At 51.9% G+C, this 24,633-nt stretch overlaps 2 protein-coding genes across 7 annotated transcripts in view; both read right to left on the bottom strand.

The window, feature by feature from the left end:
- Nucleotides 1-908: 908 nt before the first annotated feature.
- Nucleotides 909-8,239, bottom strand: CD2H10orf82 (chromosome D2 C10orf82 homolog). Of its 5 annotated transcripts, none has more exons than XM_003994442.5 (6): nt 8,149-8,238; nt 6,743-6,811; nt 3,618-3,836; nt 2,002-2,188; nt 1,395-1,495; nt 909-1,270 (listed from the first exon to the last, which is right to left on the bottom strand). In XM_003994442.5, exons 2-6 carry the CDS (start codon nt 6,798-6,800, stop codon nt 1,125-1,127), a joined length of 711 nt encoding a protein of 236 aa, XP_003994491.4. In that variant the 5' UTR covers nt 6,801-6,811; nt 8,149-8,238; the 3' UTR covers nt 909-1,124. The 5 variants fall into 5 exon arrangements, with proteins under 5 accessions (XP_003994491.4, XP_044896670.1, XP_044896671.1 ...); XM_045040735.1 differs by having other exon boundaries at nt 3,516-3,836; XM_045040736.1 differs by lacking the exon at nt 8,149-8,238 and adding an exon at nt 7,987-8,142 and having other exon boundaries at nt 3,516-3,836.
- Nucleotides 8,240-9,540: 1,301 nt separating this feature from the next.
- The window catches only part of HSPA12A (heat shock protein family A (Hsp70) member 12A), a 167,583-nt gene continuing 152,490 nt past the window's right edge, over nt 9,541-24,633 (bottom strand). For both annotated transcript variants that reach the window (XM_023240980.2, XM_023240981.2), the window contains 6 exons: nt 23,570-23,741; nt 19,614-19,700; nt 18,966-19,070; nt 17,705-17,963; nt 14,807-14,910; nt 9,541-13,657 (listed from right to left, as the gene is read on the bottom strand). In XM_023240980.2, coding sequence (XP_023096748.1) covers nt 13,020-13,657; nt 14,807-14,910; nt 17,705-17,963; nt 18,966-19,070; nt 19,614-19,700; nt 23,570-23,741 — 1,365 coding nt within the window. In that variant the 3' untranslated portion in view covers nt 9,541-13,019. The remainder of the gene's footprint in view (nt 13,658-14,806; nt 14,911-17,704; nt 17,964-18,965; nt 19,071-19,613; nt 19,701-23,569; nt 23,742-24,633) is intronic.

The following is a 24,633-nucleotide window of genomic DNA, read 5'->3' on the forward strand; positions in this document are numbered from 1 at the left end:
CTTTCGACTCATCAAAGATCTGACACCTGACTTCTGCCCAGGGAACCCTGGTGAAAATTCCCACCCTGGGCAAAACCCCCAACGGTACAGTACTGTGTCCTTTGGCTCTGCCCATTTCTGAGCCTTTTGATGCCTGCAGTGGTCTCACTGCACCAGGAGCTGCATTTGAGGCCTTCTGAGTGCCAGCGGATGCCGAGCGAGGTCAGAGAGAGTGCCCGTTCGCGGCAGAAGGAGGCAAGCCCGTGCTGTGGGTTGAACTGTGTCCCCGCAAAACGATATATCGAGGTCCTAACCCCCAGCATGCAAGACTATGACTTATTTGGAAATAGGCTCTTTGTAGGTGTCCTTCAAGAAGACTGCCACGCGAAGACAGAGAGACACAGAGGGATGCTGCGGGACGATAAAGACAGACATTATAGTTACGTACCAAGGAAGCCCAAAGATTGCCAGCAAACCACCACCAGGAGCTGGAAAGAGGCAAGGAAGGGTTCGCCCTTAAGGTTGCAGAGGAAGTGTGGTCTTATTCACTCCTTGAACTTGGATTTCTAGCTTCCAGAACTGCGAGGCAATAAACTTCCGTCATCTTTTGGTGCCTCTTTGAGGCAGTGTCACAGAAGCCCGATGAAATGAATACACCTCGTGCCTGCCACCGGGTCGCCTGGGGACTGGGATTCTGAGACAGCAGGGTTGGCTGGGCATGGCATCTGTGCCACTGGTGGGAACCGCCATGTCAGGACCCAAGATGGCTGACGGGGACTGATGGTGAGAGGCTGGGCTAGGGCTTCAGGAAGAGTCTGATCCAGGTGCACACGGTCACCTCAAGGTAAGGATGAGATGGGCCTCTCCCTAGCTCGTCTGAATGTCAACGTAACCTGCAACCCCCCTCACCATAGAAACCTTCAGCATGCTGAGAAGCATCCTCTTTATTCCCACACAATAAAAGGCCTTTATCATTAATGGCATGCTATTGCCAAACAGGGTGCAGGTGGCAGTCGAAAGGATTCTTAGGTTTTGAAAGTTCCGTAGTGCCTGTTGGGTGTGGGTCAGGGCCTGGTTCTCAGGTAAGAATGGTGAGCTTTTGAGTCCCCCCTTGAAGTTCACCTCTCCTTGAGGGGCTGTCTGCCTCAGCCTTCTGCATACTTTGCTGAGGGCAGAGGCTCTAGATAAATCTTCCCGCTGCAGGACATAGTTGATCTCTGGGCACAGCCACACGTCACTGGAGGCCTGGGGTCCTCTGTCAGGGGTCTTCCGTGGGCAGGACAGCTACCACCTGGAAGAGAAACCGTCCCCACCAGGTGCAGGCAGGTGGCCCAGCTAAGCAGGGAGGCTCCGCAAACATTTCATCCCCCTTTTAAAAGGAGTAGGAAGGCAAGAAGGACTCCCCCCCCCCTTACCTGGGATAGAAAACTCTGAATATTTTGGCAGTAGCCCTTGGTGCTGCAAAACCTTTGGAGAAGGAGCAAAAGGAGGCTGTGTGGACCCGACTCCGTATATTCTGAAGAACAGAAGTCATAGACTTACTCGTTGTTTTTTTTTAATAATAGAAAAACTACCATCTCTGCACGTCCTGCGTGAGCACAGCGTGTTTCTTTCTAGTCCTTACGATTCATCCTAAAATGAAAGGATTATCCTATCTCCATTTTGCAGAAGAGAAAACTGAGGCCAAAGAGCTGCCCTATGCGGTGCCACACCATGTCCCTCCCCCGGTGCCCTTGGGCCGTAGGTTGCTGCCAGGACACGTGGCCCTGTTGGTTTTTCCTCCCGGCCTCTGCCCTGCAAACCAGCCAGGACCGCAAGCAGGGCTTCTGGAAAATGGCGGGTGGGGTGGGGAGTGGAGGGGAGCGGCCCACCTTGAAGGCCCCCGTTGCAAACGAGGCCCCTTCTGTAAAACAAATCAAAGGCCCCCTAGAGCTGGGATGGGGCATCCGGGAACGCCCCAGCCCGACAACTGCTCTCGCCCTAGTTCCTGTCACCTGCAGCCACGCCCCAAGCCAGACTTACTCCTCATATGGCTTCAGGGGTGCCTTCCTGGCCTGCTCCACGAGGTCCAGGAAGTCTCTGTAGCAGTTTCTGGCCATCACAGTGTACCTCGTGGCACAGCCTAATTCCGTGACCCTGGCTCTCGGGAGGTAGCCAGCCCAGCCGGGGATTGGAGGCTCCTGGAGAGGTTTCTTTATGTGTTTGCATTCTGTAAAGACACCGTGCCTTCTGAGGGCTTTGAGAAGCCACACAGTGAGCTGGCACCCCAACAGCTACGCTGGCGAACCCCGAGAGGCCCCCAGACGTGCTAAGGGCAGCTATCGCGGGTTGGTCGACACCGAGTAGCAGGCACCTTGGTAGGGGCTTTGCAAATTCCCTCCCATTTCATTCTCTCACGAACTGTAAGAACTTGACACCGTAATTACCTACACCTTACAGAGGAAGAACCGAGACCTTAAAGAAGTTAAGAGCGTCTTGGCCAAGGTCACGCGGCAAGGGAGTGGTAGGGCCAGGCTTCAAGCCTGCGTCTGATTCTCTAGTTCTCCCCCTTCAACGGATCCTGCTCCTCTCTCAGATTAATCCAGAAGCTTCCCACGTTGCGCTCTGACCGTGCACATAAAGGAATCAGTAGAAGCAACCAGGTCAGAAGGAAGCATATCAGGCTGAGCACCAGGAAACTGCCTTCAGGTCACGAGTGACTCTGGCGCTGACCCTGAGCGACTTCACATCTGTGAGATGAAAGGTAACTGCCCGCCTGCCTCTTCTAGCTGCTGTCAGAATAGAATTAGGCCACCGAGTCCCAGAACCTCAGAGCGGGAGCGCACCGTAGGGAGCCTCTAGTCCATCCTTCCCCGCACTGGATGAAGGAGCTGTAGTCCAGAGAGGGGAAGCAATGTGCCCTACGTCACTCAGCAGACAGTCACAGAACTGGGCTAAATCCTAAACTCTGAAGGCAGATGTTACGGCTTGGAAAACTTTAAAGCACAACACGCGTGTGAGTCTGCTACCCCAAGCAATTAGAGTAATAATAATAAAGGCAGTTCTGGAGTTCGTTACTTTTCCTATAGGCCTTTAGACCTTAAAAATGGTCTATGGCAAATCATGGCTGTGATTAGCATTACACGTAATCACGTCGTCAGTTGTTTCTGTCATCGCTTTTGCGGTTGTTGTTCAGGGCCAACCCCTTCCCACCCAGCTAGCACCTGGAAGAGCCGGGTTCGAGCCGAGGTCTGACCTCAGACAAGGGTCACCACCACCTCTGCAGACTCACTTTCCCCGTCTCTAAAGTGGGAATCATAGTCTCGCCGTCACAGCACTGACGTCGCGGTTCATGAAACAACGGTGCCCAGCACAAAGCAGCTAACACGTGTACGTACGTACTGAGAGGGCAGGTGAGGTCCCAACACTCCTGGTGACTTGCCCGGGGTCTCAGTTCCCAGCACCCTCTTGCCCGACCGGGACCGTGTCCCTCTGCCCCCCCAAGAAGCGTTTCTTTCTCATCTTATGAGACCAAGCCTTTCCATCCGCACCACCACCTGGGGATTTGGCACGGGTGCTGGATTCTGTGTCCCCTGGGGCCTGCCGGGCCCTGCACTTGTGCCCAGGGGGGAAGGGGGCAGGTTTCCGGGAGCCGGTACCCAAACTCAGGGGGTGATACTGCCGATAATACTGATGCAGCTCCCGCAGGACCGTCTCCTCCGAGCAAACGGGCTTCAGCTTCCGGGCAGCGGCCACTGAGCAGCGAAACTCCTCCAGCTGGTGTTTATATCGCCGTGTGCTTTCCTGGAAGGTTTTCAGGCAGTGGGACATGTTGTCCTTGCTGGTGGATTCTTGGCAGCTAAGGTAGGGCACGAAGCCTGCAAGAGCCGATGCATCGGGGCCTTCAGCGAGGCAATTAGAACCTGCAGAAACTCCCCGGAACCCCAGCCCGCCACTTGGCATTTCTTCCTGGGCCAACGACACCGCGTTTTCCCAAAGGCCATTAACACAAGCGGGGCTGTTTGCGCTGCGCTGGGCCCTCCCCAGGCCACAAAAAAAAATGACCTCGGAGCTGGGGAGGGACGGCCCGTTTCGACAAAGACGATGACAGTCATATTCTTTGATAGCAAAGCCCCTGATGTCAGTCTGAACAGCAAATGGGGAAAGCATTTAATGGGCCAAAATGATAGTCTGAGGAGTAATTGAAATTATTTCATCTTTTTAGAGAGAAAGCTTATTTTCCTTGACACGTCCCAAATGCAATTTGGGATCTTTTCCGTCGGACTGTCGAGGGAAATTGCGGGCTTATTAAAAGCCGAGACCTATTACACAAAAAGGTAAATTCATTATCTGTGAGGCCCACCCCCTGGAACAATTTTTTGCCATTTCCCACAAAATAACATGTAATCATTACTATTAGTATGGGTAAAACACAAGTGTTTATTTAAGCTAGATGCTGAATCCTAGGGACTATAATATTGTCACAATAAAACTCTTTTTTTTGTTTTTTTGTTTTTTTTAAAGAACGGATGAGGGAAAACTGGTTAAGAATTTGGTTTTAAATGGCTAGATAGATAAATACATAAATACCCCTCACTCGTTCCCGGGGCCCGGACATTTTGCCTTTGTCCCTAAAGAAAACCTGACCACAGAGTTAAAAGCAGAAACCCTGCCTCCTACGCCCTGTGAGAAGCTGCTTCTGGAAGAATCTAATTTCTAAACTGATCTTGAAGTTCTCCACCCACCAGCCAGTGTCCCCAACCCTGGGGCAGTCAAAAGATACCCCAGCGTGGTGGGGGAGAGACCATAGAAACCAAGGGGCCCTGCCACCAGGGCTTCCCCTGCTCTGCAGAGATTTTATGTACTTGTATACGTGCACACACACAGGGGACCACAAGCTACGCTCGCCGAGTCTTACTAAGGGCCGGGACGTCTTAAATAGCCTGTGCGCTGGCTCCTTCCAACCTCACAACAACCTGATGAGAAATCTATCATTATCCTGTGTAGAGGTTTGACTTGTGTCTCCCAAATAGCTGTGCCCAAGTCCTAACCCCTGGGACCTGCGAATGGGACCTTACCTGACAGGTCTTTGCAGCCGTAATGAAAGACTGGGAAATGAGATTATCCTTGGCTGAGGATGCGCCCTAAATTCATCTGTCTCTGCCTTAGTCCACTGTCTATGTCTGGCCAACTGACTCGCCAGGACAGACACTTTAGCTTCTTAGGATACTTGTCGAAAGCACTCCATTATAAAAGAAGGGAGAGGGGGTTGAGAAAGAGACTCCGAGATGCAGGGCAGCGTGAAGATGGGGGTCGAGATTGGAGCTGTGATGCTACAAGCCAAGGAACAGCGGGGGGCCACCAGAAACTGGAAGCAAAGAAGGGCCCTCCTCTAGAGCCTTCGGAGAGAACATGATCCAACCAAACCTGGATTTCAGACTGCTAGCCTCCAGAGCTGTGAGAGAGTAAGTATCTATTGTTTCACACACAGCCCTAAGAGGGGCGCCTGGGTGGCTCAGTCGGTTAAGCGTCCGACTTTGGCTTGGGTCACGATCTCGTGGTCCACAAGTTCGAGCCCCACATCGGGCTCTGTGCTGACAGCTCAGAGCCTGGAGCTTGCCTCAGATTCTGTGTCTCTCTCTCTCTCTCTCTCTCTCTGCCCCTCCCCCACTCATACTCTGTCACTCTCAAAAATAAATAAGGTATTTTTTTTTCAACGTTTATTTATTTTTTGGGACAGAGAGAGACAGAGCATGAATGGGGGAGGGGCAGAGAGAGAGGGAGACACAGAATCGGAAACAGGCTCCAGGTTCTGAGCCATCAGCCCAGAGCCTGACGCGGGGCTCGAACTCACGGACCGCGAGATCATGACCTGGCTGAAGTCGGACGCTTAACCGACTGCGCCACCCAGGCGCCCCTAAATAAGGTATTTTTAAAAAATTTAAAAAAAATAAACAGAGCCCTAAGAAACGAATATACCCATTTAATAGACACTTATACTTACCACAGAAAGTATTCTTACAATCACACACACGGTGGCCACGCAGGGACTGAAACTTCAGTTTGTTAGAACTCAAAGCCTGTTCCCTTAACCAGCCAGTGGGATAAGGGGTGAGGCTGGGCACCTTGGAATATTCCCCGTGCATCTCCTCTCCTAAGAACACCTATCTGTGAGAGCGGAGTGCCCATGAGGACCACTGCATCTGTCACAGGGACGTGAGTTAGTAAGTCCCCCGTAGCCCAGAAGGCTGAGGAGAAGCACTATTGGGTAGAATGACCAATTATCCCTGTTTGACAAGGACTTAGGGGTTTCCTGGGACACAGGACTTTCAGTGCTGAAACCAGGGCCATTCCAGACAAACCGGGGCCCTTGACCACTCTCCCTCTGGGGGACACAGGAAGGGATGGGCCCATAAGAACAACCCTCGTGCAACACTTGAGAAAGCTCAACTTGGGAAAAAGGACAGGGCCTCAGCTTATTCATTGTGTCTGTCCCCTTAGCAGTGTGTCTATCCTGGTCCAAATGCACTCAAGGGACATTTGGTGCTTCCCGCGTACGAGGCCGTGTGCTGGGAGATCTGGCCTACGTTGTATCTCTCCATTCATCAGAACCCCGTTATCAGCCATCTTGGGCAAAGGAGTGCTTTCCGCAAGGGTCCTAAAGAAGCCAACGTGTCTGTACTGGCCCAACTGGCCAGAAAGACACGGATAGCAGACCAAGGAAGGGACAGTGAGCAGGACCACGGTTCTGCCGGGCACATCGGCAGGGCACGTCACCACTTACCACTGTAGCCTGGTGTGACTGGCAGGTGTCTCATGAAGGTCTTGGAGGAAGACTCCATGATTTCACTCTCTGTTAACGAAGGGAAGAGGGAATGAAATGATCTAATTGAATGTCCCGGCCTCAAGAACTCACACGTGTGCTAGAGTCCTTGGGAGGAGAATGACCCCGCCGGGGGGTTGGGAAAGGGAGGCAGCACCACCATCTTAACACAGAACCAGCAGATAAAACCAGTGGCCTACTACCAAGGGGCGTTCACCTTTTACATGTCCCCCAGTGTCTCCCCCAGTGTCTCCCCTCCTGGGACCTCCTCCATCCACCCAACCTCCTATCCATTCATCCATCCATCCATCCATCCAGCAATCGTGAACTGTACGCTCACTGTGGCCAACAACTGTCACGAGGTTAGAAATACAAAGACGAGCAGGACCCAGAAGCCCCGACGTGAAACTCCGGAACCTCAGAAAAGGGAAGAGAAGAAGCACCCCCAGCCCCAGGGCCTTTGTGGTTCCAGGTGGAAAAGGTGGCAGTGGTGACTTCGGCTGTCCCCCAACGCCACCTCAGGACACCTGGCAGTGTCTGGAGACATTTTTGGTTGTCACAACTGGGATATGCTGTCAGTGCTACTGGCATCTAGTGAGTTAGAGGCCAAGGATGCTGCTAAACAATGAAGAATTCGAATAAGGTCTGGCTGGAAGGGCTCAGAAGTCCCCAAAGATGGGCACAGAGTCCAAGATGGGTGAACAGAGGTAGGGCGGGGGGCACCGCAGCATGTTGATGGGATGCTGCCCCCCCAGCCAGACCCCCGCCCTCTTCCAGGATGGCCTGGGTCCCCTCAAAAGGGACAGCTCCTGCATCTGGGCATCCGTTGATGTTGCCCAGTGCTACAATGCCAAGCAGGGCACTTCTCAAAAGTGAGGCCTTCACCGCCAGGACACGTGGTCTCGGGGGGAGGGCCACAGTCAGGGTTTAGTCAGCAGTGATGGGAATTTCGAACACACTCGGACATTTGCAGAACACTGGCTGTGACACAGCGCACCCGGGACGGTATTCTTGCCAAATCCTCACAGCTGCCCTAAGGGTGAGTTCCCAAGGGAGTGCCGCATTTACAGATGAGAAAAATAAGGCGCAGAGAAGCTAAGTAACTTGTCTGAGGGTTGTCCCGCCCGAGGAGGGACATCTAAACCCTGAGGGCCTCTATAGCATAACTGTTACCCCAAAGCGTGGCCCTGGCCTGTGGGCCGCACCTGGCACAGGTGGGTGGTGGCCTGGGCGGCTTCCTCTGAGCGGTGAAATCCGAGAGGAGGAGCGTGGGGAGGAGGTGTGCTGGGGGTGGGGGCCCGGGAAGGGGTCGGAAAGCGAGGTCACAGCCTCCCACTTCCTCTTTCCGTCCCACTCCACGTCCTCACCTGGGCGGGCCTGGATCGCCCAGCGGCCAACAGCCCTCCTGGCCTTCGCCTTCCCTCTGGCCTTTGTGCGCTCACCCCCCTCCGCCCCCCCCCCCCCCCCGAAGGTGGGGGAGGAGGGGCCGGACTCCTGGATGCCCCTCCCCCTTGCTCAACCCTCCTGCCCACGACCTCACCTCGGGCCCACAGGCCAGGGGGCGCGGATGAACACGAGCGGAGGCGGGGGATGCCTCCCCTGCTCCAAGCTCACCGTTGGCCCCCGGCATGAAATCCAGGGCTTGGCGCAGTAAATATTTGGTCTCGGAAGCTGTTCTCCTTTCTCATTCTCGGTACGTGATCTCCCCCCAGCTGAGCCCCTCTAGGCTTTGTAACTGGGGAGAGCGCTACGTGTGGGGACCTAGGTCAAAGCTGCCTTTACTGCTGTAGACAGTGGCACCGTCTGGGTTGGGGCCTGGTGGTCTCAATGGGGACTTCCTCCAGGAGTCAGGGCTGTGTGAGGGACTGGCAGGGGGACGGGAAGCAGCCCGGGAGGGGAGGAGAAGCCTACGTGGCTGGAGATTTCCCTTGACACCCTTGCCCCCCTGGGACAGGTAGGGCTGCAGAAAGGGGCAATGCACCAAAATGAAGGGGGAGTGGTGACAGGGAAGTGGGGGCCACACTCCTTTCTAATTGTCCTTATTTTATGGGAACTAAAGGGGACCTGAGCCTTCATCTCATTGGATGGAAACCAAGATGCCCACTGTGTGACCCACACAGAGGGAATGAGGACCTTTACAGACTGCCTGAGAAAACCGAAACGTGGCCACCGAAAACACCACTTTCCGGTAAGTTGGTTTGTTGTACAGCATCCCCCAGCCTTCCCTGCCTCTGCTTCCTGGGAGGTGAACTTTAGATGAGGTACCACTTAAGAAGAATCCATGTAGACCTCCCTCAGCATCCTAGGAGTCCACCGCAGACTCTCCAGAAGCTTCTAGAGCCAACTCTAGAGGGCGACCCAGACATAGAGCCTGGAATAAACTCGAGGCTCTAGACACAGCAGCCAGCTTGGCATGCCTGCTAGGATAGCAGAGGGCAAGGCACCAGTTCTAGACATTTCTGCTTCTTTTTCAACACCCTTCATTTGGGTGTGGTGGAGATGTCAGAGGCCCCCCTGGCTCATCTGCCTTCTGTCTGGCTAGACCACTTTGTCTAGGGGCCCACGAACATGGATGGAGCCAGTCTAGTTGGAATGAAAGTTAATTCAAAAAAGCTAAAAAGCTTGCAACATTGAGGACAAGATCTGAAAACCAGTCTCCACTGGAGATGGGGTGGAGGGGGAAGTCAGCGATGATGCATCTATACTTCCATCACAAATTCATAGTGGAAAAAAGAAAAACCAACTTGGGCCACACGAGATCCAGAGTTTGGCTTTATTAGACATCCGTGAAGACAGAGTTTGCAGGTACAATCTCGTCAAGTTTGAACAGCTGCAAGGTTCTGTGGAGTGTGAATTTATCCTGTAGTGAATGAATGAGACCCCGGTGGCTGATATTTTAGAATGAAATTCCATAGTCCAAGCAGATGAGAGATGTGACCTAACGGACAACGACGTTTATACTAGTCATCCACTTAAGTCATTTCCCAGCATAAATATGCAGCTTGACCACAGCGACGTCATCTCTACAACTGTGAAATTCGATCTTCAACTAATTATGCATTTTGACTCCCATTTATACTGAGGCATGCGATTCTTTGCCACCCTGGCAATTAACCAGTCCTAGACTCTAGAAGCTAAACTTGATCTAAATAACATCCTAGGGGTAGGGCAGGCTCTGTAATCTGGACTCAGTCTCAGTCATCACTCTGCAAAAGTGCCTGTATGTCTCCTGTCTTGCCTATCTTCTATGTCTGTCACTGGTCTGTCATTCAGCATTTATTAATGCCTGCTGTGTACAGAAAGGGCAGTTATAAAGGAAATCTCTGACAGTTTTGCTTCCAAAACATGATCAGATACCAGGGACAGGGACATCTGAGTGACGGTCATGACAACAGGCCTTTTAGAAACTCTCTTGAGATTAGAAAACGTGTCCAAGCATATTCATCCAGTGTTCTTATTCTAGAATATGTCATTCCACGGGCGGGAGGGAGAGGGGGGATGGATTTGGGGATTCCCTTTAATCGGGTCGACTGCTGGGGCCAGAAGAAAGTCCAGTAAAGTTATCACCCCCCTCTCCATCACCTATTTGCCAAGAGTGCACAAATTTCAACCGACGCACTAAAGAGAAATCATAGACAAGGAGACATGCCTGAGGCAAAGGTGGGAAGGCCTTACAGTGGCCAAAAAGGAAGACTCGACTAAATTACTTTCACACTTAATCCAGCAGAAAGGCTGGATTTGTGCACCACTCGATTCCTTGCGTGTAACCCTGTCATCCTGACGGTGCTGCACACGGACCCCACTTTGCCCTCAGAGTGACCGCCCTGCCCCACGAGAAGCTGATAAGCCCTGTGGGGACGCAAAGAGGTTTCGTTGGTTTTTCTGCACAGTCCTGTTGCTTATAGAACCAGAATGTCCAGCTCTCAAAGACCGGACAGGAGCATCGATACCTTATTATGCTCCTTTAAACATAAACGGTGAGCCTTTGGGAAGGATGTAAGTGAGGCAAGGTCTGACGAAGCTGTTGATCCAGCCGTTGTCCCTTTTTCCAGAGTATTCTGACCCTTGGCACCTCTGACTGTTGCTTGGCCTTGCATACACGGCCCATAGCTTAGCATCGGTACAGATCGATAAGTAAGTGCAATTAAAAAATAAAGCCATGGAAATGAAAAGGCAGCAATGTCGTCAATAAAATTCAAAGAGCATTTTCCTTTCTTTTTTTTTTTTGACAAGAAAAGCACATTGTAGAAATAAAGATTCTGTACAATATTCTAATATTGTATGTACATAAAATTATATTACTTATAACTAAATCAAAAAGTCTTATTTGTAGAGTATGGCTGGCAACACCAAAGAAAGACCCAGAACATTTAGCTTTTGAAGCAGAGCAGGCAGAAGAGAAGCCTAGCAAACACACCTTGGTGCCTGGACACGAGATCCCGCTACTAAGTTATGTGACCAGCGTTCTCCAGTTGGGTGCTTTGTTCGAGTTTCACATTCGAGCAGGGAATTCTGCAGCAGGCCACGTGAACAAGAAGACGTGTTCAAATGACATTGGAAAAGCGGCGTCAAATCTGCATATTGGCGACGGAATGGGTGGGTGAATCCAGCTTGCATTCAAAGTTAGTTCCTTAGCTCATCTTCCTTTCATTCGTCATGCATGCCTCCGGTGATTTAAGATCAGAATGAGTCCCAGCAGACGAGCCAGTGGGTCCCTCGGGCCATTCGCAGGGTGCCTTCCTTCCAACATTCTTCCCTTGCAGGCCCTTCGTGTGAGCGCCAAGAGCGCCACCCCCAAGCCAGGTGGAGCCCCCGCCTCGCTCACAAAGGGCAAAGTGTGAGACCCCCATTCTTCACTTGTCTGTCCGTCAGGGAGCCCCAGACTGGAAGACTGCAGGTGCTGGTGGTCAGGATTTCAGCTTGCAACAAAACCTGAAGTCAGGAGTTCCCGGACTCCCCTGGAACCACAGTCCCCGTGGCATCCACTGAAAACGCAGGCGCTGGTCCCCCTCCTCGAGACCCAGCTTCCATTTGTAAAAGGGACAGGCTCCAGGAACCCACTTTTAAGAAGCGGCCAGGCACGAGGGCGATCCACAGGTCAATCTGCCTTGAAAAAGACCTGACCGAATTCATCAAGGACAGATCTAGGAATTCCTTGTAGATACACTTAAAAAAAACTGAAGATTCCAGGGAAACGTTTCATAATGCAGATTCTCTACCCATGTATCACGAGTGTGTTCCTCCTGAAATGTGGGACTACGTGGCTGAAATGCTCTGGGAGATGACGGTGTGGAGGGAGTTAGTTTAAAACCTGTACGCTTGTCGAGGTGTGGAGCCGTTCCAGATCCTGGGCTTGCTGATGAGAACAACGCAGACTGCAGGCTCCTTTCCTGACACCTGAAGTCTACTAAGGTTAACTCGAATCACTTATGAACCCAGGAGTCAGGATCTGGCATCCGGGGAACGATGTCGCAGCATATGACTCAGGAGAAGTCAGCAGTGCCTTAATGTCCATTTCCCTCAAAGCAAGTCTTCCCCTGCTGAAAAGTTAAGGTGTCTGTCCTCGCACTCACTCAAATCCTAGCCGATTAGCTGGCTATCGTTACTCCTCACTGAACCTATTCGGAATTCAAATTACGAGAACCTAAAATAGTGCCCCGCGTGGGCAGTCTTCTCCTACCAGCTAAAAATGCTCCAAGCTCCTGCTGAATCACCACATTCAATCACATGGTGATGACAAGAAATTAACTGCAGATGGGTGGCATTTTATATTGACTGCCATCCCCCAAGAAATGTACAAAGAAACGTCTCAAATAGATGAAGAATCTCCTCCTGACGCAGAGATCTCACGTCCAACCTAGAAAGACAGCGACAAGGCATCCTGAGTCCTGCTTACCGGAGATGCGTTCAAAGCAAGCTGAGTCGCAGCTGCAGAAGTGGACCGATTCCCTTGGCGGGTGCGGGTTTCACCACTTTGTACCTATAAAAACGAGCTGCTCTCCCAGGATCCTCGGATTTCTTATTCCCAAACCTCAGTCTCGATTTCCGACAGTTGTTCTGACTCCAGTGTGCCCTCGAAAACCCCTGATTATTTCCAGCCCTGGTGGTTCCCATCTTCCCTGCTGAAATCCAGGTGGGCGATGCTGAGGGTCAAGGACAGGGAAAGAACAGTCAGGGTTGAGGTCAGCAGATGCAGGTGAGCCGGGTCCAAGGGCGGGGCAGGCGGCGGGAGGGCCCGTTAGTAATTTAAGAAGTCAATCCCAACCTTGACACTCTTCGAGGTGGCTATATCGATGGCTGTGGCCTTGATCTCTGTGTCCCCGAACTGCATGAGGGTCTGGATCTCCCTCCGGGGGGGCACGGCTGTGCCGCTGGTCCCTGTGAGATCCAGGCGGAGGGTACCGCACTTCTTTACCCCCGGGTCGGTGATGAAGCTCACGTCGTCGTGCTCGGAGCTATAGATGTTGATGACGATGACCAGCTGGGAAGGCTTGGCCGGGGTGTAGCTACGCTTGACGAGCTCCCCCAGGGCCACCGACTGGTCGGCCGAGATGAACTTGTCGAAGACATCGGTGCACCAGCGAGTGCCGTCCTTCACCAGCAGCTTCTCGGGGGGGTGCTTGCCTTCCACGTAGCGGTTCAGCACGCCCACCCCGTAGGTGAGGGGCGACCGGCGCACCTTGATGACGGCGGGGTCCAGGCCGAAGAGGACGGCGCCCTTGAGGATGGTGAGGCCTACGTCCTGGGGGATGATGATGCGACACTTGTCCCCAAAGGCAGCCTGCACCGCCTGCTGCAGCAGGGGCGCCTCCGCAAAGCCTCCCACCAGGAAGAGGAACTTGACCGTGGACACTTCGGGCTTCTGAAACAGGTCCCCTGAAAGCAAAGAGGAAGGGACAGCACTCTATCACCAAAAGCCAGCTGCTGAGGGAGACTGGTGGCCTAAGAATGCGGCAAATAGACAAAACCGTGTGGCCCCACTGGGGGACAGACAGGTCTGAGCTGGCTGGACAGAATTTTTCTTGAGCTGGCCTTTATTTTATTTTTTTATTATTTTTTAAATTTTATTTTAAGAATTTTTTAATGTTTATTTTTGAGAGAGAGAGAGAGAGAGAGAGAGAGAGAGAGAGCGTGAGTGGGGGCGGGGCAGAGAGGGGACAGAGGATCTGAGGCAGGCTCTGAGCTGATATCAGAGAGCCCAATGTGGGGCTCGAACCCACGAAACGTGAGATCATGACCCGAGCCAAAGTTGGATGTTTAACCAACTGGGCCACCCAGGTGTCCCTGTAGAGATGGTCTTCAGAAGGGGGTTTGCACACCTATATGCTCAGGGATAAAAACCAAAGCTGTTGCTAAGTGGAAACATTTTAACAGCTAGGTGGTGATCGTTTCAAGGAATAATTTGTTAGGCATAAATAAATACTCCTGACATTCTCCAAACCTGTGGTCCTGCTAACTAAGTCAAGGCAGGCTGTTATAAAAAGTATTCTTTGGTTTTCAAAGAGGTTCTGATTGAGTCGGTGTGGGGTGGGAAGTGAATGGGGAGCCTGGATACTGAAAAAGGTCCCCGGGGAGTCTACTGTGTGTCCCTGAGGGAGGGCCCCTGAGGGCTAGATTCTGTTTGCTCCCTCCCAGGAGACCTTTCTCTGGTCCACGTAAGTGTGCCCCCGCCCCAGCAAAGATTCTGGTTCCCCATGCATCCTGATAAAGCAAAGACTGTGCATTCCCTAGGCCCCGTCACTCCAGGATAATACTGCTGCAGAGTTCCCGGCTCCCTGACTTTCGAAGCCAAACTCAAGGCCCAGGTGAAGACAGGCTCTGGGCTGCTGTGCGGTACCTGAGGGGAGGGATCTGGAGAGCCTATGCCCAGCAACCTCCCGCATACATGCCCAGGCCCTGGCCTGTGGCTCCCAGCCCCTGACCCCCTGCCAGTCTGACTTCACATGCTCCAGCTGGTCATGCCAGAAAAGTCAGTCCCCATTCAGCTCTGCCCCACTGAGTGGCCGAGCCCTGGCCCATACTTACGGAGATGCTCAATGATGCTGTCAATGGTTGGCTTGAAAAGGGCATTCATGGCATCCGGACTCATCCTCAGCATCCCCTGCGAGGACCACTTCACAAAATCCACGCTGTGGGGGTGTGGCACAGAGAGAAATGAGAAGTGAGAGTATAGGGGAGACCCAGGCTACTGTGCGCAGAGATGGCCCCTGACAGAACAGAACAGCTGTCACATTTAAGGGAACCGAAGGGTTTGAAAGTCCTTGGAAATACCTTCGACTGCCACAACCCAGACCCTTAGATGCTCAAAAGCTAAGACATAGCCTCTTGATTTTCTCTTTGCTTTGTGTTGTGGCCAGCCTTCCCTTGGGATAGTGGAAGCCGAAATCTAGTGCAAAAGACAGGGAAAGAAGTGAAGGGGTCTGTCTCGTTTGAATGACCACATTTTATAGTCAAGCGATAGTCGGATTCAAGTCCATTGAAGGCTCATATGATGTGTCCACGGTGCTGCTGCATCTGGCCACAGACCTGTGTGCTCAAGTGCATTTCCTTGAGCCCTGCAGGCACCTGTGCCCTGACAGTGAGAAGCCCCGTCCTACCAGGATGCCCCTTTCTCTGTCAAAGGTGCAGCACGTCCAGAGCAGAAAGAACACCAGACAAGGAGCCAGGACTGCTGGGCTCCGGGACGGCCTCCACCACTCAGAGGCTGCGGGACTTTGGGGCAAGCTGGCCTGCATTTTGTCTGAGCCCCAGTCTCGTGTCTGGAAATCAAGGATAACACAACTCGTCTTACCTTTCTCACAGCGGTTGTCAAGATCAAGTTCAATACCACATCTGTGAAAACACTTTGGAAATTTTCTGGCACTAAAGGAATGCCAGGGACTGCACGAGCCCCACCCATCCTCAAGTTCAAAGAAGCCAAGCAAATGGCATCTCTGTCCCTGAAGCGAAGCACACACCAGCCGCTTCCTAGCCTCACATTCTAGGTGCTGCCAGGTCTCCCTGACCAGGCATCTTTCTGTGGCCTCGGCCACAGGACAATGTGGTGTGGCATGGAATGACTCCGTGGCTGGCTGTGGCCAGTCTCCCCAGGAGAGCTGACAGGCCGCAGAACTGTGGAGAAGGACTTGGGGTTAGACTCGGAACAGGTGCCTGTGGGGAGGGGGCCGGTGGACAGAGAGAACATGAGCCTAGTCAGAGTCTGGCTAGGGACCTGCTCCAAGGTCAAGAAGACCTACAATCCTATCCACTTCATTTCCCACTAAATGGAACCTGGGCTTCTTAGAGAAATGGCCGATTGCAGATCTGGGATGGGGAATATACAAGATGAGCCAGAAGTCAGATCAAAATGTCACATCAACGGGACTCAGGAGCCAACTTAAAGAGGCTCCTACTGGCCAAGATGGGACATTTTGACCATCACTAAGGATATAACTGCCATGGTTTAAAATACGTCAAACATGCCTAAATCCACGAAGCCTTAATAATATCCCCTTCTGCCCCACAAAAGAAAAAAATGCATTTGTCACTTAGGAGAATGCTAGGAAATCAACAATATTTAACAAAAAATTCATAAACGAAAAGAAAGAACCAAAAATTTGTCCTGTCTTTCCTATGTGAAATGTATTTCAGTGCAATCAAACCATTGAGAAGAGTTTCTCTCTCCAGAAATAGGCTAGCTGACAAATGAAGACAGAGTGAGAGACTAAGGGGCTATCCCTTAACATAACGGGCCTAGGCAACTCCCCTCCGTGGCTGCTGACATCACAAAAGAAGCAACAAGCAAATAGCATGTGTTCCCTGACTTGATGTGAGAGGAGGACACACTAGCACCCATGAGGCAGGTTTGCCAAAAACTCAAACTTGAACCTGACCAGATCTCTAGCCAATTTGTCAAAAATACCAGGGGACCAAACACGTTACGTGAGCGTACGATAAACAAAAAACCCGGACTGCGGGAAACTCTATGGGACGATCAGCTTTGTCATCTAATAATAAACTGTAAAGAAAACGCAGGAGAGGGAACCCATATAGTAAGCGGGACTTAGGGGCCTATCAGATAACCGCTATGGAGAGCCATCTTTTGGATATCAGTGCAAACTGAAAAACATATATAAGGCAGTTGGAAAAATTGTAATGTTAGCTGGGAATTTGAGGATATTGAAGAACTCGTGTCAAGTGTGATCGTAATAACAGCATTATGGTAACGATTTTAAATTTATCTTAGCGAAACCTACTGACATATTCATGGATGATGATGATCAGATTTGCTTTAAAATACTTGGGAGAGCGTGCACGAGGATTTAGACTGGCCAGGAGGTGACAGCTGTTGAAGTTGTGTCATGAGGTTCATTTTGCACAGTGAATGTTTGAAATCTTCTGCTATGAAAAGATTTTTAGAAGCCTGTGATTTTTTCTATCAATTTGTCATTCACACAGCTTCCGAGTGTCCATTTTGCAACAAGCTGAGCTACGAACACTTGCCTGTAGCCAAGAGACTCCGAGCCCCATGGGATTTTGCTCAACAGCTATTTACTGAGCACCCCTACGTTGTACCAGGTTCTGTTGTAGATGCTGGGGATACAGCAGAGGCCAAAAACACAAAATTCCCTGCTTTCACAAAGCTTATGGTCATTGGCACATAATAAAAGCTAACACAGAAACAGGAGTTTTCAGGTCCCAGGCATTGTGCTAAGTGTCTAACTTCTGAACTCACTTGATCCTCACAACAACCCTTTGAGGTAAGTGGAATGATCGCTTCCATTTTCCAGACGAAAAACTGAGGCACAGAGAAGGTGAGTCACTTGGCCAAGGTCACACAGCTTGTGTGTAGTATTGGAACTCAGAATCCACACCCCCTTCCTCCCTTCCCTCGGTAGGATCCACCCCCTAGAATGGCCTAAGCCAAAGGTGAATCCCACTCACTTGCTCTTCCTCAAGGCGTGCTCCACGCTGTGGCCACGGAACTTCTTGTAGTAGTCGATGAAGGAGAAGGGCAGGGTGATGTTCAGTGGGTTAGTTCGGTCTGGGGCAGCCGCCCTCTTACGAGACTCAAATGCAATCATTAAGTCAACCCAGGCCGCGGGACGCTTGATTTTGAATTGTTCGATAAAATCCTCTCCAAATATTTTACACAGAAGTTTTTCAAATTCATAATCTACTCCTAAGGATCCGTAGGGTCCACCTGAGTCAAGCACAAAATGAGAGCCCGCCGTGTGAAAACAAAATTCAGACTCCGAGAGACATCCTACCCTGCGTTCTTCTCTGAAACACAAAGTCGCACGAACTTGGGCCCAGTGAGCAAACAGACAGCAGCTACGGTTTTTACTTAAGCTTGAAAACCCTCCAGTTCCCATTCCAGGTGGAGAGACTTTCCCCTACAGAATCACTCATCAACAAGCTTGTTAAAATCAATTATATTTTAAATAAAATTGATACACATAAGTAACTACGAGCATCGCGGTATTCCTACCCAAGAAATCCAGGGACAGGGTCTGGAAAATCAGCAGGCCCACTGAGGAGACCCTGTGATCTATTACTTATTCATCATCCCACCCCCACCAAGGGAGAGAGCCTGTTGCTTGCTTTGGCAACTTTGATCCAAGACCGGGTGTCCCGAGACCTCCCTAGAAAGCTTAACCGTGGCACTAAAACACAGGTGACAAATCAGATGACAATCATATCCTTCCAGAACTTCCAGAAAGAAGCTCCCTTGGCCAGGATCTAAAACAGGCTCATCGTATGCCAAAACCCAAGTTACGGTGGCTTGTGTCTTAAAACTTTTTTTTTTTTTAATGTTTATTTACTTTTGAGACAGAGAGAGACAGAGCATGAGTGGGGGACGGGCAGAGAGAGAGGGAGACACAGAATCGGAAGCAGGCTCCAGGCTCTGAGCGGTCAGCACAGAGCCTGATGCGGGGCTCGAACCCATGGACCGTGAGATCATGACCTGAGCCGAAGTCAGATGCTCAACCGACTGAGCCCCCCAGGCGCCCCTACGGTGGTTTGTGTTTTGAAGAGCATTTGACTGCATCTTGCTCTCCGGCCCCACACGGGCATCTGGGTATCGTACCCCTCAGGGCCTGGAATCCCACGTGCGGACAGCAGTAGAGAAGGAAACAGCAAGAGAAATCGGACAGGAGAGAAACAGCTCAGGAAGGAGAAAATCGGTCATGCTGGGGCTCACCTGTTGCTTTATACAGTTCTTTAAGGTGTCCCTCCGGTAGCCGTATCTGATGGACAGTCAGGTCGACGGTGCCACCGCCACTGTCCACAACCACGTACTTGTCACCTGGTTAAAAACATCCACCCTTTACATCGGCCGCTGGTCGGCCCCATCCTGAAACAAGCTGGGGGGTGATGACTCGGTACACCCAGCTAAACTCCCGGCAACGCTTCTCATTAATACAGCGGTGTCGCTGATTAGCCGCTCGGCAAGTTATTCCCGACGGAAGAGACCAGGGTAGTGTCTGCCCAGGAGTGCTCATCGCCGGTGAGCATGGCGATAAAGAACCCAGGTGAGCGAATCTTTAAAGCTGCTGCAGACCTGGCAGGCACGAGTGGACAATGTCCTGCCATCGCATGACCTGCTGTTTAACCCAAGACTTACTCTGGAACTGGGGAGCTCCAGTTCCTGCTTTTCTTCGGAAGAGTCTGTATGGTTTTGTAACATGCAAACTTATAGGCCCCCAAAAGTTCTCCTTGGCGCAGTGGTCTTTAAAACCAACCGATTTTGAACATTTTCCAGAAATGCAAAAGGAGCAAACAGGAATGCATTTTTGCCAGCAGCACAAAACGCATCCAGCAAGGGGCAAAGGACGTTCAAGGACGCTACCTTCCTCCAGCTCGGACCAGATCTCTCCTATGACATTCTCCACCAAAAAGGTCCGACTCTGCCGATTACGCCGTATGTGCTCCTTAGCTAGTGGCCGACAGAAAGAAAAGGACGGGTGAGAAAGCATGAAAAGGCTGGCAGTCGTCTGCAGGCAGCGGAGGCAACAGCGTGAGGTTTAGGGAGGGAACGTGTAGCGATACTTGACCAAAATGATTACATAAACACAACACTGGGAACCTCAGAGCCAGACCATTTTCACCAGCGCCTGTCTATTCACTGCATGGCAGCTGGGCCTGTACCCTGCTGGAAGGCTCACCCTGGAGAAGCCCTTCCCCCCCAGTGACGCTTTTTGGGGTAAAGGGTTAATAAATCGACCAAATTCCTGGCTTTGCTGTCCCAGGGAGGGACTTGTCTGCCAAGAAGCTCGCAGTGCACTTGGTTAAATAATTTCACCTCAAGGAACTCTGTCTGCTGCAAGGAATGTCGGGTATGTTTTCCTAATCTGGATGCTGGATAAACTGCATGGAAGCCATTTCCCCGACCTGGGTGAAGCCAATGTGCTCTTCCGCCACCAGGTGGCGCTTCAGCCACAGGTGGCCCATCCAAACCTAGCAAAGCCCTGGCCACCTTTTTCCTAACACTGGGGAACAACATGGCTGTGGCCCCGGGGCCCTGAGGGGCTGTGACGCCTTGGGTGGGGTCACTGCATCCCTCATAGGCCCCCCGACAGCTCTGTGAGGCAGACAAGGCACAAATCATCATCCTTCTGTTCAGAGGAAGAAACCAGGTCAGACAAGGTTAAGGGACTTGCAGTTCCCACGACTCTGTCTTGCAGCTCAAAATCAACCCTTGGGCCATGGACCCTCATGCCTTTGAGATTTAACGATTTACACTGAAATCTGGAAAAGCAGAATACGAATGTTAGGAGATGGGAAAGGTGCCGCGAGAGAGTAGCTGGGAACCAGCAGGGCACAGCCGAGGTGCGAAGTGGGGCAAATCATTTAACCCCTCTGGGCCTCACCTTCCCCATCCATAAAATGGGGATAATAACACTTGGCCTCAGTTCCTCACCAGCAGAGCAGGGACTGGTTCTCTGATTTTTCCTCAGCACCCAATGTGACACCCAGCACACAGTAGGTGATAAGGAAGGCAAAGCACCAAGTATGAGACCTGCTACCCACGAAATGGCCACTACAGTGAACAACTTAGAGCAACCCCCAACTTCACAGATAGAGTCTCTGTCCACTGCTCTGCTGCCCCATCCCACAACCTTGCCCCCCACCAATTTTTCCCGTCCCTAAACTGGTGCTGCTGACTTGGAAGTGCCTTATAAATCCGTCTGTTGTTAGTTATCCAATTAAGGACCCTTGACCCTCTAGCCTCTTCTAGCAAGGAGCACTGTGTTTGCAAAACAATGTCTTCCCTGGGGATTAGAATGGCAAGTGCCTGTCAGCTCCGAATTCCTTGGGCCTTGGAGTACAGTGGTGAGGCCCTGGGATCAAAGAGTCCCTGCAGACCTGGGAGGGATCCCCCAACTCCTGTTCCCAGCACTGGCTCCCCATGAACTTCTATCGCGGACCTTGTTGGGGGCATTTGGTTTGCTAAAACAATCTAGACGGCTAAGAAATGGCAGTCCTAAAAAATGACCAAGCAAGGGGCACCTGGGTGTCTCAGTCGGTTAAGCGTCCGATTTCGGCTCAGGTCATGATCTCACGGTTTGTGAGTTCAAGCCCTGCGTCACGCTCTGTGCTGACAGCTCAGAGCCTGGATGGAGTCTGTTTCAGATTCTGTGCCTCCCTCTCTCTCTGCCCCTCCCCTGCTCACATTCTGTTTCTCTCTCTCTCTCTCAAAAATAAACAGTAAAAAAAAAAAAAAAAAAAAAAAAAAAAGACCAAGCAAGACTAATAAAACATATTCTGAGCTCTCAAAAAAATTTTCACACTTTGGGGCACATTAAGCCCAACATTAAGAAAAATGTGTCCTTCACTGATCTCATGAAACCCTTTTGGCGCAAAAAATGCTAACAGCAACCCTGCGGTGCTGGGGGCACCGTGGCATTCCCATTCCCGTCAGTAGTGTCCACGGGGCGCCCATCACGAAGGAGCATCAGAGGGCAGAGAACAGCCCAGGAGGGCTCAGGGCCTTAATGCCATCCAGGGTACTCCTGATTAAGTGCTCTGCCAGGCCTCCCCAGGCAGCACCCCTTCCTTCTGGGAGACAGACCAACTGTAAAACAAGGCTGACAGAGAACCCCTGCGTCACTGCCCCTCTGAGGGGTGGTGGCCAACAATTTGACGATTTCAAAAACCAAAAAGACCCTCTGAGCACAAGACAAGAGCACATCCCACAAGGCACGGGACAGAGACACAGTGTGGGGTGGACAGGCCATGTTAAAGGAAAGGGAACCAAAACCTGAGCCCTCGGGGAAGGCAAGCATTCAAAACCAGTTTCCCCTTCCATGCGAATGTTACACTTCAGAAGCATTAGGAGCCGCACTACAACTAGCTAATTCTGACATGAATTTTTGTTTATGAACCGGCAGGAAGTAGCATGTAAGATATGAAGCCCAGTCAGTCATGCGTCTCTTTTCCAATTACAACGATGAAGACGAAAATTTAATTAAATAGGCTGTGCTGAGTATGCAACATGTTAACACATTTGACTTAGTTAGCAGTAAGGCCAGCCGCGGCATGCCTCGGTGGAGGCTGAGCATTGCCCAGAAAAAGCAAATCGAGCCCTCGGAGTCAAAGGAGAGCCTGCTTGCTTCTGTTCCGGGTGAATCAGGTCTGAGGTGTTAGCACTTAGCCCCGGCAGCCTGAGACAGCAGCCTGGGGACCAAGGGAATGCCTGGCCATTGTCTCGTGGCTGAGGTTCACAGACTCCTCCATCTTGGGTTGAAAATGCAGAGTGGTGGCCTCTGGGGCAGAGTGGCCCCCATGAAGAGGAAGAGGAGAGTTCCGGAGGAGAGGACCCAGGGCCTGGGCAGGGATGCACACCTGCAAAGGCTGAGCCAGGGCCCCAGTGCCTTGGGCAGTACAGAGACAGGCTTTGGGTGTGGGGAGCAAGGAAAACTTGGAACCAGGCTGTAAGGGGACAATGGGCCGCAGTTCTAGCTAACGTTCTCCCTCTCCTCCTCCCTTCCAGGGCCTTCCAGGATGGGGTGGGCATGGGTGATGGGTGGGTTTCTGCCCTCGAGGCCCTGACCTGGAAACGGCACTCACAGCGCTCTGATTAGTGCCTAAACTCGCTCACGTCGGTGGCTCTGACCCTGACCTAGGATGTCTGAAAACTCTGTGGCCCTGGACAGACTCACAGAGCCCTGGATACCAGGGAAGACGGTTCTTAGAACCAAGAATGTGACCAACTGGCACACAAGTAACTACCAAAGAGAAAAAGTTCCTTAATATCCATCCTGGATCTCCCTAGGCGGTACTCCTTCCCACAGCTACGTGAGCACCAGTGGGGTCAGGAAGCCTCCGCCCCTTTCATCCGTATTTTAAACTCTCGCCAGGTTCACGGTTAAGACACATAATGAGCTCATCACACACGAAGCGGCCCCAGGGAGTGAGTCAGCAATAAATCAACAGCCTTAATGGGGGAATTAATAACAGGCCAAGTGGGATTAGATTAAGAATCAGTTAATAAACAAGAAAAATTAAAAGCCTAGTAAAATGTAAAACCAGGAGCTGCTCTGGGGCCATCTCTCCGGTTCCTGGAGAGAAGCACCCTTCCCACACCTGAGGCACACGTGTGGGAGGTGATGAACCCGGGTGACCACTGCGGAGTTTACAAGGGGCCCCGGAGGGGGCGCTGAGAACAGACGTGCTCACAGCTGACCCCTCTGGGAACATCTCGGTTCTTCGTTACCGTGCTAAATGCCTTAAATAATCAGGGCCCAAAACATGCAGGGTTGGGATGGGAGAGAGCGGGGAGGGGAGAGAGAGAGCAGGAGGTACCCTGTGCAAACCCAGCTCCCACTGTGTCACTGGAGCTGTACCCGTTGACCGCGGCCTTGCTGCTCAGCTCGATCATCTGGTGCAGCCGCAGCTTCCGGCAGTAGATGGAGGCCGCCTCGGGCTCCAAGGCAATGATGAGCTGCTCCGAGTTGTCCGGGGAGGCCAGGCCTGCCTGGAAGACAGAGGCAGAGGCTGGGACCCAGGCTCCCCAGGCAGTACCGCTCTGAGGACACTCACCTTGCACCTACACCCCCAAGGAAGGGAGAGCCATGCTCTGCTTGCTTAATTCCCTCCATAGGTCTCTGCAGCGCTATCGATCAGGGGTGACTGGGTGCTGGGCCCCAGGCCAGGCACCCAAACACTGCGGAGTGGACAAAGAAAACGTATGAGTGCTTCTGGGAAAGGCAGGGCCCTCCGGGTCATGGGGCCTCTTACATTTGGGACTTGCTTGGCCCAGAACTGAGACGCATGAAGGGGGAAAGGCCCCAAAGCTCTGTAAACCACCAGAAGATGGAAGGCAGGTAGTCTGTTTCTGGGTACAATGGGCCTGGTGGTCTAAGAGCAAACCCCGATATTTGGTGGCCTAGGAAACAATGGACCATGGTTGGGCCTCAGCCATGCACGCATTTGATTTGGCTGTATGGGAATCAGACATGACTTCAGCACGCTAGGACTCCAGGGCTCTGGGAGAAAGCCCTCCTGAAATCCCACGCAGTCTCACGTTTTCTAGAATATGGGTCAAAAGGCAGCTGGCAGTTATTTTACTCAAAGCCTTTACCCCTTTAATAGCTGAAATGCTTTTGCTCTGTGACATCTGGCTTGTTCCAGTCACAGACCCTTACAAGAGCCAGCCAGGAGGCTCCAGGAGCACTCTTCTGAGGCCACTCAGAGAAATGAGCCTGGCGTGGCCTGTGACATGTTCCTGCCCACCTCCTGTGGCCTTGAACTGGAGCAGGAGGCCTCACTTGCTTGTTGGAGCTGTTCAGGCCCAAGGGGTCCTGGTTACCAGCAAGACGGACCAGAGAAGCGCTCTTCGGCCGTTACCACTGTTTGCTCTCTGTGTT

Source organism: Felis catus, chromosome D2 (assembly GCF_018350175.1).
Source record: "Felis catus isolate Fca126 chromosome D2, F.catus_Fca126_mat1.0, whole genome shotgun sequence".
Lineage (NCBI taxonomy): Eukaryota > Metazoa > Chordata > Mammalia > Carnivora > Felidae > Felis > Felis catus.